Source organism: Phodopus roborovskii, unplaced genomic scaffold, assembly GCF_943737965.1.
Source record: "Phodopus roborovskii unplaced genomic scaffold, PHOROB, whole genome shotgun sequence".
NCBI classification, from domain to species: domain Eukaryota; kingdom Metazoa; phylum Chordata; class Mammalia; order Rodentia; family Cricetidae; genus Phodopus; species Phodopus roborovskii.
The window spans coordinates 29,830,630-29,847,279 of record NW_026126541.1 but is presented as its reverse complement, the minus strand read 5'-3'; the positions used below and the strand labels follow the sequence as shown (position 1 = coordinate 29,847,279).

Here is a 16,650-nt window from a genome sequence, read left to right as displayed (position 1 = left end):
ATTCTCGTTGCCTGGTACTTAGAGGGTGACCAACAAACACCCGTTGAACTGAACTTGGCCTCTCTTTGATGTGTCCAGAAGCAGGAAGACTGTGAAAATACTTTTCTAGGAATTCCCATGGCATTTGAACAATCAGCAGTGAATAGGGCGTTTAAAAAGAAATTATCCATTAGTAAGTACCATAACAAAATGTACAAATATCAACTCTCTGGCAACTAATCCAGGCAAAATTCTGAAGCTTGCCTGGGCAAGAGAATTACCCTGACAAGAAAGAAAAGACCAAAGAACAAGCTTACATGGTTGGAAAGAGTGTCCTTATGCTGACATCTGAAAGAAAAGATCAAATGTACTAAGAAGTTGCCTTAGAGATATGGCCCAAACAGAGGCTGGAGATTCTATCGACATTAAGTAGGAAGGCCATCTCATTCCCTTTACTAATAAAGGCAGTCTGAACGGGTGGTGTGTGTCAATAAAACCAAGGTGAGGACATGTGAAAGAGTGCTGGTGTTAATACTGACAAAGTGTATCCTTTACTTAATGAAAATACAAGTTCAGCACACAATGTCCAAGTTCAGTGCCAATTAGTGGATGATGAGCCAAGCTTGGAGGATCTCATTTTGCTTCTTCATCACCAAGACCAGCACTCCTTTGAGCTCTGATCTTCCAAGTTCCATGTAAGACGACAGCATGTAAGAAGAGCACCCCACTTCCCTAAGCAGAGTTGTAAACGCCTCTTTCTTTTGGTGTGCCTTTGGCTGGGAATCACCCTGGTTATGGAGTCATTTTGAAAATGTAAACGTCTTGCAAAGCCCACACAGTGTGCCAAGGTAACAATGCCCAGACATTTTATCTCCTTCCCTGTCTCAGCTCCCATCTCTGCAGGTGGAGGGATGGCATTTCTCCCTGACCCCTGTTGCAGGTCAGGCAGAGGAGATGGGCTGCGATGCTCTTTGAAACCATGGACATCTTCAAAGAAGGTACAAAGATGCACTGTGACCACTGAGTTCAAAATTGTGACAGTTTGTGGCTTAAAAAATGGTGTTTTAGTAGAGCATGAAGTTCCCTGTCTCCAGGCTTCTGTGTAACTTCGTCCAGAAAATGTGAGCAACAAAAGGGGACAGCTGCAGCTAACAGGTACACCTGGGTAAGAAGGCTCACGCACTCCTTGAAAAGCAGCATATACATTTTGTCCTTGTCTAAGGACTGGTTGGTGAGAAATGCTTGTACTTAGAAAGTTTCAGAAACCTGCTGAGGGGAACAATAAGACTGCATCTGGGTCTCTACCCCTTTGCCAGGTGGCTAAAGCACGAGCAGCTTCTTTGCAATCTCATTGCCACAGTCACTTGGCCATCTCTCTGGAGCGTGTCACGAGTTCCCATTTCCCCTAGCTCTATTCTGAAACTAATTTGTGGCCGCTGGTAGCTGTTTATCATTGGCTATAAAAGTTTTTAAAATGAAGAAAGTGGGAGTTACAAAAAAAAAAAAAAAAGCCCAATATTTTCAAGCTGGAAATATATTCATTATTTATCTTTCAAAGGAGTAATGTAGAGGAAAAGTATTTTGCCAATGTGACATGGAGGATGCTCTCCGGGTCCTCTTGGTTTATTATTCATTTGTTGAATGAGAAAGTGCCAATTACTTATTCAGTAAATACTTATTAAATGCCTACTTTGCACCAAGTATTATGCTTGCCCAGGGGCTACACACATGACCCTTGTTCTCAGAGCCCAATAAAGAAAAGGGAAGAAGGAAGGCATTGAGATGAAGTGAGCTGCACAACTGAGCCCGGTGCTCATCAACTTCCTGTAACAAGTGATGAACGGAGATGACACTGTCCCCGTCAGGGACTGAGAACCTGGCACAGAAACCTGCACTTGCAGAGTTTAGATTTGGCAGGATTTCCACACAAACTGGACCCCTTCATAACCCACTCATAAAGTTTTGTTAGAAGACAGAAAATAAAGGGGAGGTGACACAGTGTTAGCCTGACTTGAAACAAAACTATTGGCAGCTTAGCTAAATTTCTTTCCAGTTAGTTTTCTGAGCCATAGGTTAATTTTCAAAGTTTTTACAAGTGGGTTTCATAACTGTAATCTAAACAGCATATTCTGCACTTCACTGGACCTAGGACAATGCTGACTGTGAATTGCTCTATTAGTCTACATACCACTGGAGAGATCAATCGCTACCATTTCCAGAATGCCATGGACTGAGAGATATGCCCAACTTCAGTAGCATCAGTATGGCTACTAAAACAGTGTTTCACAGAGGTGACCAACCCTGACTTCCACAGAGCCCACACCCACACTGTCCACCTTACTCCTAGATGGATGCTAGTGGCTTTCCAGACCATGGCCTTGGGTCTCCCTTCATCAGACAAGCTGCTGACCAGTAAGAGAACTCCTTTGTTCTTTTTTATACATCTTAACTTGAGCACCTGCAGCAGGCACTTACAAAACTATTTCCTGGTGTAATAGAAGTATGAGAAGATGCTCTTAAGTAGGAGAAGGCAAAATCGACCACTGAGCTGAGAAGCTTTGCTGGGAAACAGTGGACAAGTGGCAAGCCTGGGAGATGGATGGGTCTTTTCTCAGAGCCAATGATGCTGGCTCTCCAATGTCCACCCTTGTTAGAGACGACCACTGTCACTTCCTTGTCTCCTCCTTGTTGTTCAGGGCTCTGCTTTGAGGTTCTTGTTTAGGTTTAGCACCACACTACTGTTGGAGTCTACTATCTAGGGTCCTTATTCCACTCAGAGTAAACACGGGCTTTCATTCCAAGTGATAACCCACATAAATAAACATTATCTGTGAGAGGATGAAGATGAAAGGCTCACTTGTAGAATCATCAGAAGGCACCCAAATGGCCAGTATTATTTCTGCTCATATAGAATTCTGACAACAGGAAGCACAAGAATTTGGCAGCTGTAGTCTGTATGGTTTGGCATTTCAGTTTTCTGTGGAAGTCCACTAGTGTAGACGCTTGAACTGACAAGATGAGTTTATATAAAGGAAAAAAACCAATGCAGCCTCAGTCCTCCACTTGTGGTCCGTGTTGAACACAACACTGGCACAGACTGAAAACCGCTGCGATTTCCCATTTCCTATGTTCTTTCCTTTCTACATGAATACGTATAGTCATTACTATACATGAAGAAACATGTTGAGTTCCCTAAGAGATATGATGATGGGTCAGATAATTCTGGTCTCAGAAGCAAGTTTGTATATTAACGAAGAAGATTTTTGTTTTCAAATAAGCTACAAGATGGAGAGAACAAAAGCTCTTCTAAAGAAATACAGGTGAAACACAGTTGACAGCTAGGGGAGATGTCAGAGCCGGGGACTAGGTGTTGACCTGGCTTATGGGAAGGAGATGACAGACAAAGACAGCAGGGCTCCTGGGGCTCCTTTCACACAGTCTCCTGATCATTCAGAAGCAGGATGCTATTGCTAGAGTCTGCCCTTGAGGTGTCACAACACTGGGAACACAAATGATTGCCATCAGCGGAAAACTATGGGTGTCATAAGCCAGTTCATCTGAGGAAAATACTATAGGATTTCATCCCTAGTAAGTGGTGTGTGTGTGTGTGTGTGTGTGTGTGTGTGTGTGTGTGTGTGTGTGTGTGTGTGTGTGTGTGTGTGTGTTCTAAAAGCCTAAGTTGGATGTAAAACAGAACTTCTCATACCCACAATGGGTCACTAGGACACTTGATTAAAGGCAACAACAAAACGTTGTTTTTTTTTCAAAACTCACAGGACTGCCAACCCCTGCTTACCATGGACATGGATACCATTTGACTGAAAAGCAGGGTTCGTCTCTGGATGGTAGGACTTCAGGAGTGAGCCTGGTGGCTGCTGGGTGTGGGGAGGCTGGGCTCTCTGCAGCAATGACGGAGGAGCTGGAATTCTTCCCGGGCTCATGTGCTGAGGAGATGGAGTCGGAGGTGCAAACCTGGCAAAACAATTCCAAAAGGCAGCATGACCAACTCTCCAAAGCCTCCCAAGTCCCCATTCCAGCCCTACCCAAGTGTGACAATAGGCTCTTTCAAAACCCCTTCATAACCATTCTCTCTCCCTTCCAACCACCGAGTTCTTCTCTGAGACACACAGGGAAGAAAAGTCACCAACAAAGAAAACCGTAGTCACAGTATGGGTTTGTCAAGCTTCTTAAACTGCATTTCAAATCCTCTGGGTTTTGTGAAATTCAAAGCACATCCATTGCCAGGCCCTTTTCCTGCTAATTTTAAAATCCGTTCACATTTTAGGGGAAATTCGATTCGTATGTTTCTGAGTCATTTACACTTAGCTCACAAACATTTTGTTTTGTAAGGCATATCTGAGGTCCAAGAAGTGTTATGGGTCCTTATTATGACCCCCCCCCCAACTGGAGCCTCCTTAAACAATACATTCTCTCTTGCCAGGAGTAAATTAACTTAAACCTCAAAGATCAAATGTGCCTTGAAACCCAGAACCTGAGAGGTTGGTTTGGGTTCTGTGCTGGGTAAAGAACATTCCTGATGGTGTAGAGGGAATGCAACGTACAGCATTCTTTGTCATAATGTGTAACAATCATAAGATTGTTGGCTTTTTTGGTTTTGTTGAACCCAATGCCTTGCACATGCTAGACAAGCACTCTGCCATTGGGCTATACCCTCAGCCACAAGTCCAAGAGTACTAGTTTTTAAAAGGAGATATATTGATATTTAAACAAGGAGAAATCACCAAGTAACCTTGGCCAACTGCATATTTATCTTCTCGTTGTGAGGTTCTGAGCCACAAGATTTAGAATGACCTTTACTGTCTAACAGAGGAGGAAGGTAGACTTCTGAGAACAGCCTTGCAGTTGGGAATGTCCAGAGAAATCAACAGGATTAATTGTTGGTTCAGCGGTGCACTGTGACACTCATGGTAGAGAGAGAAGCTGAGGGTCTTTCAATGCCATGAGAATAAACAGCAAAATAATTTGGGGTAAAAAATATGCTAGCAATGAAGTATTTAACCTCTTCTCTCCAAAGTTCACCAACATGGTAACATTTAAATGGTGCCTGTTGATACTGTGCAGGAAAAAAAAAACTCTATTTTGCACTAGCAAATGCCAAGTCATCATCTACGACAGTTGTTTTATAGGAACAAATGACTCCACAAGCCTGGGCATAGATGAGAAAAAGGGAAGGTGCATTGGACAAGTTTACCAAGTAATTGAAAAGGTTCTGAGGCATAAGGCAGAGCTTCAACATTTATGTTGAAGTGAAAGAGTATGGGGCAAATGCCATGTTCATTTTGCAATTTGTTAAGGGTAATGAGACTATCTATCTATGAAGGTTACATAGGAGCCAAGAGGAAGACAGGAACTCAAAGCAAAGATCAGAGCATCTAAGCAGACCAGACATGACAGGATGCCTAGGAACTGGTCAATGAAGATTTTATTCTAAGGAAAAAGAAGGGCAGTTGCGTGTCCTGCGCTGGTAAATGTGCACTTTTCTAAGCACACCCTCTTAATTGGGATTATCCAGAAAAATCTATGATGACTAGCCCTGAGAGAAAACAAATCCTGGCACTGGCCTGAGAACATCTAGTAAAACACATAAGCCAGGATTCTCCATATGGAGGCTATTTTCTGGGGGAACGTGTCCTTATTGTGTCTCCAAAGTCACTCTGAGTTTGTAGAGGAGGAATGAGCAATTATAGAGTCCACACTGGCACCCAATCATGGAAATTTTTGTTCTTATGGCATTTGGGGTGGGAGAGGAAAGAGATTTGAGTAGCAAGGAATGACCTTATCATTATCATGTAATCACACCAACATTTCAACTTTGTTTGGGAAACAAAACAATTAAGACTCCTATCTTGTTTTACTTCTTTGTTTGAGAACAAAAGGCACAACAAGCTAGAAGAACCTCTTGGCTTTCCTGCTGGGATTTATGCTATCTTCCTTCAGTCTAGGGCTGAAGGAGCAAAGCTCCATGCTGGGACTACTTGGGGACCCTGGAACAATCTGAGGACAGAACCTACCCCCAAACAACATGATACATCTGAATTGCATGAATTGGGTTAATAAGGAGTAGAAATGGTTTACGAAGAGTACAAAAGGAGCTCAAAGTTGTTCTCTGAGTAAAAATCAAATGATTTTGTTATTTGCAATGTCAGGGTCAAAGATTAAACTATGACTACTAACTAGGAAATGGAGAATGCAAAATATCCAAGGGTATAATTTATTAAAACACTTTGAGTCATCTATAAGTAGATTATATTACTGTAGATGGAGATTGTGTATGTGTATGGTTTTACATAATTATGCACTCACTCAAAATTAGTCTTACTTATTCATACAAGTTCCTGGGCGTATTTTCTTGGCTACCACATGTTATTTAATACTGACAAGGATAAATAATGGAGAAAATGTGGCAGGTATATACCAAGGTTTTAGCATTATTTCATGACCTAGAAGTACAAAATATTGTGCCTTCTGCTTAACCAATATCTTCCCTATGCTAATTCAGAGTTGTCCTCTGTGTTCTTCATGTAGATAAGACAGCACACCACAGGCATAATATAATTTGAAGATTTCCGCTCACATAAAATATTAATAAAAAATTAAAAAATTAATAAAAAATTAAAAAATAAACCTTCACAACGTAGCCTTTGATTTAAAAGGAGTCAGAACAAAAATTTTAACTATTGCATTTACAGAGAAAGTATGCATAAGAAGTGATCATAACTGGGTAGTGGTGGCATACATCTTTAATGTCAGCACTTGGGAGACAGAGGCAGGTGAATTTCTGTGAGTTTGAGGCCAGCCTGGTCTACAGAGCAAGTTCCAGAATAGCCAAGGCTATATATATACGGAGAAACATTGTGTCAAAAATCGAAAGAAAAAAAAAAAGTGATCTGTGATCATATTTTTTCAGACAACTGTCAGAAATGAGGAAGTAAGAATCAATAGCTTAAATTCCAGCTCAAGAAATCTATTTATAAATAGGAATGTTTTTAAAGCACAGAATCAATTTATACACATTTACAAGAATCAACTAAAAATTTTTGTTGTTTTCATCCATGAATTTTTAGAATCAGTTTTATTTCTGCCTAAAAAACACCATGTAGTATTTTTTCTTTTTCATTCTTTTCTCATACATTATATCCCAATCACAGTTTCTGCTCCCTCCATTCCTTCCACCCCTGGCCCCCCTCTCTCTCAGATCCACTCCTCTTCCATTTCCGTTAGAAAAAGAAGAGCAGGCCTCTCAGGGTTTCAACGAAACAAACACAACATAGCAAGTTACAGTCAGACTAGGCACAAACCCTCACACCAAAGCTGGACGAGGCAACCCAATAAGAAGAAAAGGGGTTCCAGCAACAGATGAAAGAGTCAAAGACACGCCACTGTTAGGAGTCCCACAAGAACACCAGGCTAGCAGCCATAACCTATAAGCAGAGGACCTAGCTGAGACTCATGCAGGCTCGGTGACTGTTGCTTCAGTGTCAGTCAGCAACTATGAGGCCCACTTAGTGGATTCTGTGGGCCATGTTCTCATATCACACAGCATTTTAACTAAAAAAAAAAAAAAGTCACAGCCTCTCTGTTAATTTATATGTACCAAGTTGCTTGATAACCAGCTCTAGGTAGAGCAGAATAGCAAACTCAAATCAGGTTAAGGGTAGAAGAGGAATGTGGAAACAAAAACAGAATTCTGCAGTTAGAGGCAAGGGTCTCAGACACATCTGAAACCAACAGACACCCAGAAAGACAGATGTTACACATTTGACTCAACCAGCCACAGAACCCAAGGAATCCAGTAGTTTTAGACCACTTCATACAGAAGAAGCCAATGGAGGATGAAAAAGGATTGACGCTTGTTGAGCCTCAACTACCTTTCCTGCTGTGGCTGCAGGGAAAGGAGCCCTCCCTATCACATTTTCTAAGTGATGATGATGACAATGACAACTATGGCTTATGTGATGATGATGATGACAATGATGATGATGTATAAAATGTCTCTTCTGTCGAGTATTTCATTCCTCAAATATGTCGGGTCAAGGCAGCACCACTTACTTGTTCTGAGTTATAGTGAGCCCAAGAGGCATAAGAAATACCTTGTAAGCATCCTCTCTATGCTCATCTCTATAACCCCAGCTGATGTGCAATGGCCATTTCAGAGATTTCCTTCCGTTCAGGCTGCTAGTCTTGGTTTTGTCTTTCATAGGACCTCAAAAGAGACAACTACTGTACAAGTAGGCACATGACAGACTAGGGGAAAATCCCTGCTTACCAGAAACAGAGCACACAAAAGCAAACCAGAACTGAGTCAACCATTTCCACTCAGTTGGTGGGGAGTTGGTATGACCTTATGATGAGCAATGGTTTGCCAAGAGAGGGAGGCAAGGGAGGGGTTTTAAAGCCTTATAAATGAGCCTCCTGCAAAAGGGGGACTTAAAAAGGTTCCTGCAAATACTCATTTATGCACTCTACAGAAACCAGCCGATCCATGCTCCTTCCGTTCAGTGCCTCCCTTTCCTGTCTCCCCTGTCCTGCTTTCACCACCATCAGGCTCCCCAGGAGGCAGTGGGCAGGCCAGCACAAAGAGCTCACCCTTCTTCAAGATGCAGCTGTTAATTCTAGACTATCACAAGACAGTAGGTCCCAAGCGGAACGAACACAGTTCAAGTTCACAAACAGAAAATGGGGAGGGATGGAGAATCAGGTGGGAGCAGAAAGACAATGGGTCAGCAGTCAGAGCAAGCAGCGGTGGACTCTGGTGCTCTCTTACTAGATAAGGAAGTTTGTAAATCCTCCAACTCCCCCAGCTATTTCCCTCATAATTTATGGCATAGTTGTATATTTTTTTTTTTTTCATTCAGGAGATATATACTGGGTACTGGTTGAGTATACAGCTGCTGTAAGCACACAGAGCAGACAGAGAAACTGAAGATACATTTCTCTGTATTTCCAGAAGTTAGTGAAAGGAAGGAAGTAAGTGCATCTAAGACTAAGTCAAAAACAATGCTGGACTAGCAAGTGAGCATAACAGAAAAGGCAACAGTAGGTATGGAACGATGGGGCTCTGTGCAGAACTTTACATTTAGAAGCCAGGGATAGCCAAACATGGATTGATAACTTTCAAGGGGGTGCTTAGAGAATAGATGCTCATTTAAACAGTGCCCATATAGGGCATCCTGAGTGTGTGTTTTTGGTGACCCAATGCCTACAAACTGTCCAAGATTATATATAGTACTGGTGCTATGCCAGAACACTTAGGTTCAGATTAAAAAAGGAAATCTGAGGAAACTTTCTCTGCCTGGACAATTCCAATATAGAAACTACAGTAGCTCATCTGGCTCATTTTCCAGTTGTTGGAGCAATGAGCTTTGCAGTCTATAAGGGTCTAAGTTCTTGGTAATGACTTAATATGTTAGTGCCATCATGGAACATTTCAGATGGAGGGGATCCGGATACCTTCTGGGATTGAAAATAGAAGAGGTCAAGAATGGTAGAGGTACTTCCCTGCCATGGCAATCTACTTTTTCACACCCCACTCTCTTACAGGAAGTCATGACAAACCAAGCCAGTGGAATAGGGTCAGAGAGGAATAAGAGATGGCTTCTAAGGGCATCTGAATTCTTAACCCTTATCATTACTCAGTAGAAAGTGTATTAATAACACACTGACTTAAAGACTGGACAATGAGCCAGGTGGTAGTGGCACACGCCTTTAATCCCAGTACTTGGGAGGCAGAGGCAGGTGGATCTCTGTGAGTTCAAGGCCAACCTGGTCTACAGAGGGAGTGCCAGGACAGGTTCCAAAGCTATACAGAGAACCCCTGTCTCGACCCCGCCCTCCAAATCAAAGGATCTGACCATGAAAGTGTTGCTTCTTGGTTTTAGGAAACTTGCTCAGTCGGAGTAAATTCTTTGTGCCTAAGTTGGTGAGGTACCAGTCTTTCCAGTGGACAACTCCTTTTGGTAAGGGCTTCTTTTCTTCAGCCTAGACCATTTTGATATCAGCTTTCAGATTATATATATATATATATATATATATATATATATATATATATATATATTTTTTTTTTGTAAACAAAATTTACTGATGATTATGTTGCCAGTCATACCCATGCCCCACATTTCTTGCAGCCCTTTGTGTGTGCTGTCTACACAATGGTTCTAGCCAACCATTGGGGTTGTGTTGTAGCATTGCTCTGGGTCTTCACGGTGTGGAAAGAAGAGACTGGTGTATTTACATGATCAGTTGGATTAAGCCATTGGTTGGTACGGGCCTTGGATAATTCCCCTACCATCCCCTTTCTCTGCCACTGGGGACATCCTCCCACCAAAGAAGGGAGGACACATGTGAACAGCTAGTTCCATTGTACCCACACAAAAATATTATTGATTTGCTGCCAGAGAGCAGAACTAATGGATACAAACTGGCCTACGATGGATTTTCTCAGAGACATCCCCCCCCCCAAGGGAATTGTAAGGTATCATCTGTTGGGGTTTTAAAATTCATCTGTGAAAACTAATCAATGAAAAATGGCTTGCTGTTGGTCCACTGCTTAGGGGGCGGGGAAGAAATCCTTTTCAAAACCTAAGAAGAAAAGCAGTTTTAAGGATTTCACATCTGATTTAACATCTTTAATATAAAAAAAACCCAGCCCAACCCAATGATAATACTGCACTTTGTACAGCCAGACAGCTCTCCATTTTAGTAGACTTTAGTGGTCTTTATAACGATTTATGAATCACTTCATGAATTCCTGGCTGACTCATATGGGTGACTATAGTATCTACTTATACTTCCCTTCTGCCTCACAAAAGAGACACTTGGACTCAGTTCAATCCAGATTTGTCCCCAAATGAATCACAGCACGTTACTGAGGGAACTGCAGATTGAATTCGGCTTTTGGGACAATTGGGGGCAGCTTTCAGTAATGAAGAAACGGCTGCTGGGAGGTGTGGGTAATTGCAAAACCATCCATCTGGGCAGGACCAATGCTGGCCAAGAGCTGTGTGTCCATCCAAGGAGTTGGTGTTCACTCAGAGTCAAATCAGTGCCCTGGAAAGGAGTAGCGTATTTGTCTTCTCATAAACAGCTGGGTCAATAATTATTGCAAACAATCCATCAAAACAGAGGATCCCAAGATTTAATAATGATCCCCAAGCCTCTGGGAAACAGGAAATGAGGACTGTGGGTGAAATGATCACAGAACTCTAAAAGGGGACTCAAACGTGTATTAATGAGCAGCATTTATGGAAATGGCGTACATGAAGTGATGTGCAGGGGAGTTATTTCATTTGGGTACAGGAAACAAACTGTAAAGTCAAGAAAATAATCAATGCCAGAGCTAAGAATTCCACATAAATAAGGTTTTTTGTTTGTTTGTTTGTTTGTTTCTCTGGTAAATTCTGAAATAGTGCCAAAGGTGCTGCTGTTTTCCTTTGTGGAAAAGAAAATGGAGGAGGAGAAAAGATCTGTGTACACAAGAGCAATGAATTCTGCAGGAACAAGAACTGAGATTTCTGAGCTATCTGGACCCCAGGATCGGCGGTGACTCAGTCATTTTTCGGTTTCAGAATCCAATGTGAATGGGAGGAAAAGAAATGCCCGATTCTGCCAAATGCCCCTTTCAAAAGAGTACTTAACCAAAAGAAAATTTTGTCTAGGCTAGTCTTGGGCATTTGATCTTCAAACATGTTCTGAAAAGAATATTTGTGCAGTGATGTCACTCTTCTTTGGTTGCTGTGAGTGGGCCTGACCAAATGGGCCAACTTGCTGACCCACAGCAAAGGAAGTGCCTCTCTCTTGCCCAGCATGGCAGCCCTGTTCAATGTGTTTTCTAGATTGTAATGGGAATGCTAGACAAGAAAAACTGCTATTTTTGCCCAAACATGAGAAAGGGAGGCACAAGAGTCCCACACAGACAGTCCTAAACCTTCCCTTAGTGCCTCCAAGTGCGGTCTCTTTAAAGTCTCTTCAACTTGGAGGATCAAACTGATATGGGACGTCTGCCCTATCTGGCTAGATACATTTGCACGCTGGTGCTAAAGGAGACCACATCAGCCAGCATCATCTGTGAACTGTAAGAAACTAGTGGGCAGACAGGTTGTTCAATAACGACATGCATGTGAGCTCTTTCCATCTTTGGAGTAGCAAGCAGGTAACTATGGAGGGATATTCAGCTCCTTGTCTTTAAAGTAAGGTTCAATAACTGACTAGAGAAATGAATTGGAGGAAACAGCACTTCAAAGGTCACAATTGATCAGAGAAGGGCTTATGGTTCTTCTGGGTGGAGAGAGTGTAACTCCTTGGCCATTACTGTCAATTTGCATCTACAGTACCTTACCCAGCAATGTGCAAGCACAAGTACTTAGCAAACGCTGGTCATTTCTCAACATTCCATTACTTCCAGAGCCTCAAATCCCCGCTTAGCATCAATTCCCGGGGGCAGGTAGATGAGCCATCTGCTCAACTGATAAACATGTCTTTGGAGATTGCATCTCTTTGGAGATTGCATATAGTCTCTTCTGGAATATTTATATGAGACTGTCCCTAACTATTTGCTCTGAGGTTGACTAAAACATGGGACTTTTCTTCCTTGCACCTACACAGAAAAATAACCAAGGAGGTTTCTCAGAAAAAAAAAAGAAGCCCAAACGAATAAGCAAGCAACAAAAGAAAACAAAAAACAAAAACTCATCCAAAAAAACATTTCCTCTTATTATCCGTTCATCTTGATAGTCTCCCTTCTGACAAACAGGAGTCTTCCACTTGCAAACAGATGGAAGTGTCTGAGTAGTGATGTCCTTACTTAAGAAGAGAAACGACCTTATGAATCTAGAAAATGAAAGGGAGACTGTTGGCAGTGGCCTGCTCCACACCAGAGAGCAGGAATTTAGGACTATGGAAGTCAGCCTGGAAGGCTGCTGAGCTCTTGCCTTGGAGATTTGGGCTCTGCATAATTTGTTGGAGAAGAAAACACACTGACAAGTTTGAATAATACCACGGCCTAGCAACAGTACCATACTTCGGTTGCTTCATGTGTTAAAGTAGAGGTGGCAAAAAAGGAATTCTATTTTACTTCAAGCCATCTTTCTTGTAGCCATGACTCACTTTCCTAACAGAAAATCCAAGGGAACTAAGAAAACATCATCTTGGCCTTAACAGGAAGGGTATTTGTTTGGAATGAGGGAACAAAATAAATATGTCTGTCTTTGCTTCTAGGTCCAAGTGACTTCCTTAGCACTTACAAAAAAAAAAATTATAATCTTAATAGTTGATTTTTTAATATGTGGTTATACTTAAGCTAAAATGATGAAACAGTATATTTCAAAAATTTTTTAAAATGCATAAAAAGTAATCTGATGTGAACAAATATTGGGGCCAGGATGAAGCTATTTCCTTGGTACATGCATATGGGGTCTCATAGCAAGGTCTCCAGCATGGACCAAAGTGACTCAAAGCAGAAAGTAAGAGAAGAACAACAGCCATGTGCTCAGGTTATTAAAGAAACAGTGAAGCCATCATCACAGTGGAGTTCTTTGCCCACTCCCATGTGCTCTATGAAATTCTGCAGACTAAGGGACTAAGGTGGGGACAGGCAATTGTCACCTGGACATAGTCTCTGTTCTCAGAGAGAACTAGTATAATAGAATTCCTATAAATCTATAATAAAATCATACCCTAAATTCAGGCCATGTGCTGGCGAAGGCAAAGACAAAGGCAAAGGCAAAGGCAAGCAACAGAGTGCAGCTGAACAAGGAATGCTCCTACCAACATGCAGGGTCATTCCTGTAACTCCAGTACACAGGACAGAGGCAGGAGAATCACTGTGAGTCTGAGGCCTGATCTGCTAACCAAGTTATAGACCAGTCAGGGCTCTGAGAGACTCCACCTCAAACAAACAAACAAACACTCTCCAAAGAAATGCCTCTTTAGAACAGCGCCATTTGAGTAGTCAGGCTCGCATCATCATAATGACCTAAGTATCTCAGGATCTGCAAATGGAAAGGCTGGAGGCAAGATATGTTGGTCCTTCTTAGGAACAGCATGAAGGTCTTTGACTTTTCAAACATGGGTAGCAATGGAAGGTGAACTTGGCTAACCCAGGCCACAGAGGATCATCAGGCCACAGAGGATTTTAGTAATCTTGATAGGACAGAGGAAGATTTGGGGAGAAACAAATGATTTATTTTCATTTTAAAGAGCAAGGTCTTGTGATGCAGAGTGGGATGGAGGGGGACTGCTATGCACAGGCAAATGAGATAGAAAGAGAACAGGTAGGAACCTGCACTTGAGATGCAGGCCAGGTTGGGGTGGGGCGGGGCGGGCTGGGGGCAACATGGAGTAGAAGAATAGTGCTGATTAAGCTTGGAAACCATGGACAAATTGATGGATTATTAATTAGATGAGAAGGGGCTAGGGAAAAGACCAAAGCTCAGCTGTAGGCTTTCAGGTCTTTAAAATGGTAAGTTAAAGTTGATGATAGAGTTAACTCTTGATGACATCACCAAGAGAGTTTGATGGACATTTAAATCAGAGGTAAGTTAGGGAAGATTAGTCTAGCAGTGGGTTTATGTTCACACTAGGAGAAGTAGGGGATTTGGGGCTCTTACCCTCTTAGTCTCAAATGTCCATGAAAGCTATCTTTCTAGAAAGCAACTGACATCCTCAGGGGATGCTAGGCGAGGACCACATCTTGACTTCTCATAGAACTCTCTGATCCTGACAACTTCATCATCCATGGTGGAGTCTGCTGCTATGGAGTTCGCTTCATGCCACATGACCGTGAGAATCAAGACTGACTGACTTTATTTATTGTGTGTGTTTATTTGTTGCCCTCTGGGGTTAGGAATGTCCTGGTGCACATGACAAAGTATCTGCTACACATGTCAAGATGTGCCCTCAGTGATGTGCCCCGAGTAACCTGCAGCTGCGTGAGGATGCACACAGTCCTGTGGAGAGCTCTTAGCAGAAGTTAACTCTCCTCTAATACAGTAGACAAGTGAGGCCAACCAGTGCCTCTGATTCCCAGACCTTTACACTTTGTCTCCAACAGAGAGAATTTTCATTTTATTTTATTTTTTTTCACACTCAGGGAGTCTTCAAAGACCCGATAAACTATAACTGTGTAGGATAAAAGCTTGGAATGGCAAAGAACAAAACTATCCTTTCAAATTGTACTAGGAAATAAAATAACATCAACCCCAAGGTGCCTACTTACTAGTCTAAGAGTTACAGAGAACAACCTTTGTCTGACTGAGACCAAATGAAACACTTTCCCATTCCTTGCCATTTCTTCTAAAAGATATTCTGAATCTACCGTGGGTGAACGTCAGGCACATTTAGAACTAATGCTAGAGTCACCATGGTTTCCTATTGGCTGAGCATACAAACTGTTCTCCAGAGGAAGATGAAACTCCTTATGTGGCTAATAAAGGGTCACTCTCAGTGACATGCTTAGCTCCGCCCACGCTTGTTATCTTCTCTCTTGACATCTGCACACACCTTTAGTGCCTTTGGGGTGGGGGCATTGCTTTCTCCCTCTTGCTCTGTGCCTTCAAAGCCCCTGTGTCACCTTGCCCTTGTCTAAGTTAGCAGAGCCTATTGGCTTGGCTGCTGCCATTAGACTCAGTGCTCAGAGAAGGTATGGCTATAGCTTATCATGTGCCCCATGGTGTTCTTAGTGTCTAACCTATCTTGTGCCTCATAAATACCAGTCCACTGAAAGATTCCACGAACCACTGAGCCCCCAGGGTTAGATCCTGATTATATATATTAAAGTGTATAATGTATGTGAAGCTATAGACAAGCTGTGTAGCTGAAGACACCAAGATCCCTGTTTGCTCAGGAGCTTTCTTTAGGAAAGCGACAGGCCTAGTTTTGATGTATTCTGATGCTACATACTCAAATAAGAGACCACAGTATGAGGTTTCTAGTATTGATGGTCAGAGAAAGCACCATACCTCTCTGAGTGTGTGCCTATAACTAGAACCTAGGTACTGCATCAAAGTTTGCAAGAGGTATAAGATGACAGAGGCATTAAGAATCAAGGCCACTGTCCTGATAAAAAACAAAACAGAGATCTAAGAGAAAACTATGGAAAGCTTCCATTGGGACAATGGGTAGGCAATTCCTTTCTGCTTGCCAGTCATTTTCCTCAATGCTCCCTATCCAGTGTTAGAGCCTCTTCAACATGAACCACCATATAACTCAGAGCAATGTACTCTGAAGGTTATGAGAAGACAAGGCCTCTGCCCTCCAACATTAAACTCAGCTCTAGCTGGTAGATAGCCTATCAAATCTATGGTAGATGTAACAAAGCCTAAGAGCCAAGGGGATGTCAGCCTCTGACCTGAGAAAGGTTCCTGGGCTGAGAACTGAGCTGAGCACTGAAGGCTGCATATACTATCTGGAAAGGCTAAGTTAAGGCATGGCATCGAGCAAACTAAGTACAAAGTAGTGAACAGGCTGGCTTGCCTAGAATGGAGAGCTTTATTAATTGCAAAAACAGTGCAGAGAAATGGTGACTCTTTGACCTTCAGCCTCTAGGTAGATGGTACCAAGTTTCCAGGAGTAAGGATTCACTTTGGATGGTCAAGGACATACAAGCCCTCACAGATGTCCAAATGCCTAGAATTCTAGCAAAGTCACATCTGAAAT

General features: G+C 42.3%; 1 protein-coding gene across 2 annotated transcripts in view; it reads right to left on the bottom strand.

The window, feature by feature from the left end:
• Nucleotides 1–16,650, bottom strand: part of Glis3 (GLIS family zinc finger 3) — a 421,425-nt gene that overhangs the window by 15,003 nt on the left and 389,772 nt on the right. For both annotated transcript variants that reach the window (XM_051199799.1, XM_051199800.1), the window contains one exon: nt 3,776–3,951. In XM_051199799.1, the coding sequence (XP_051055756.1) occupies nt 3,776–3,951 (176 nt within the window). The remainder of the gene's footprint in view (nt 1–3,775; nt 3,952–16,650) is intronic.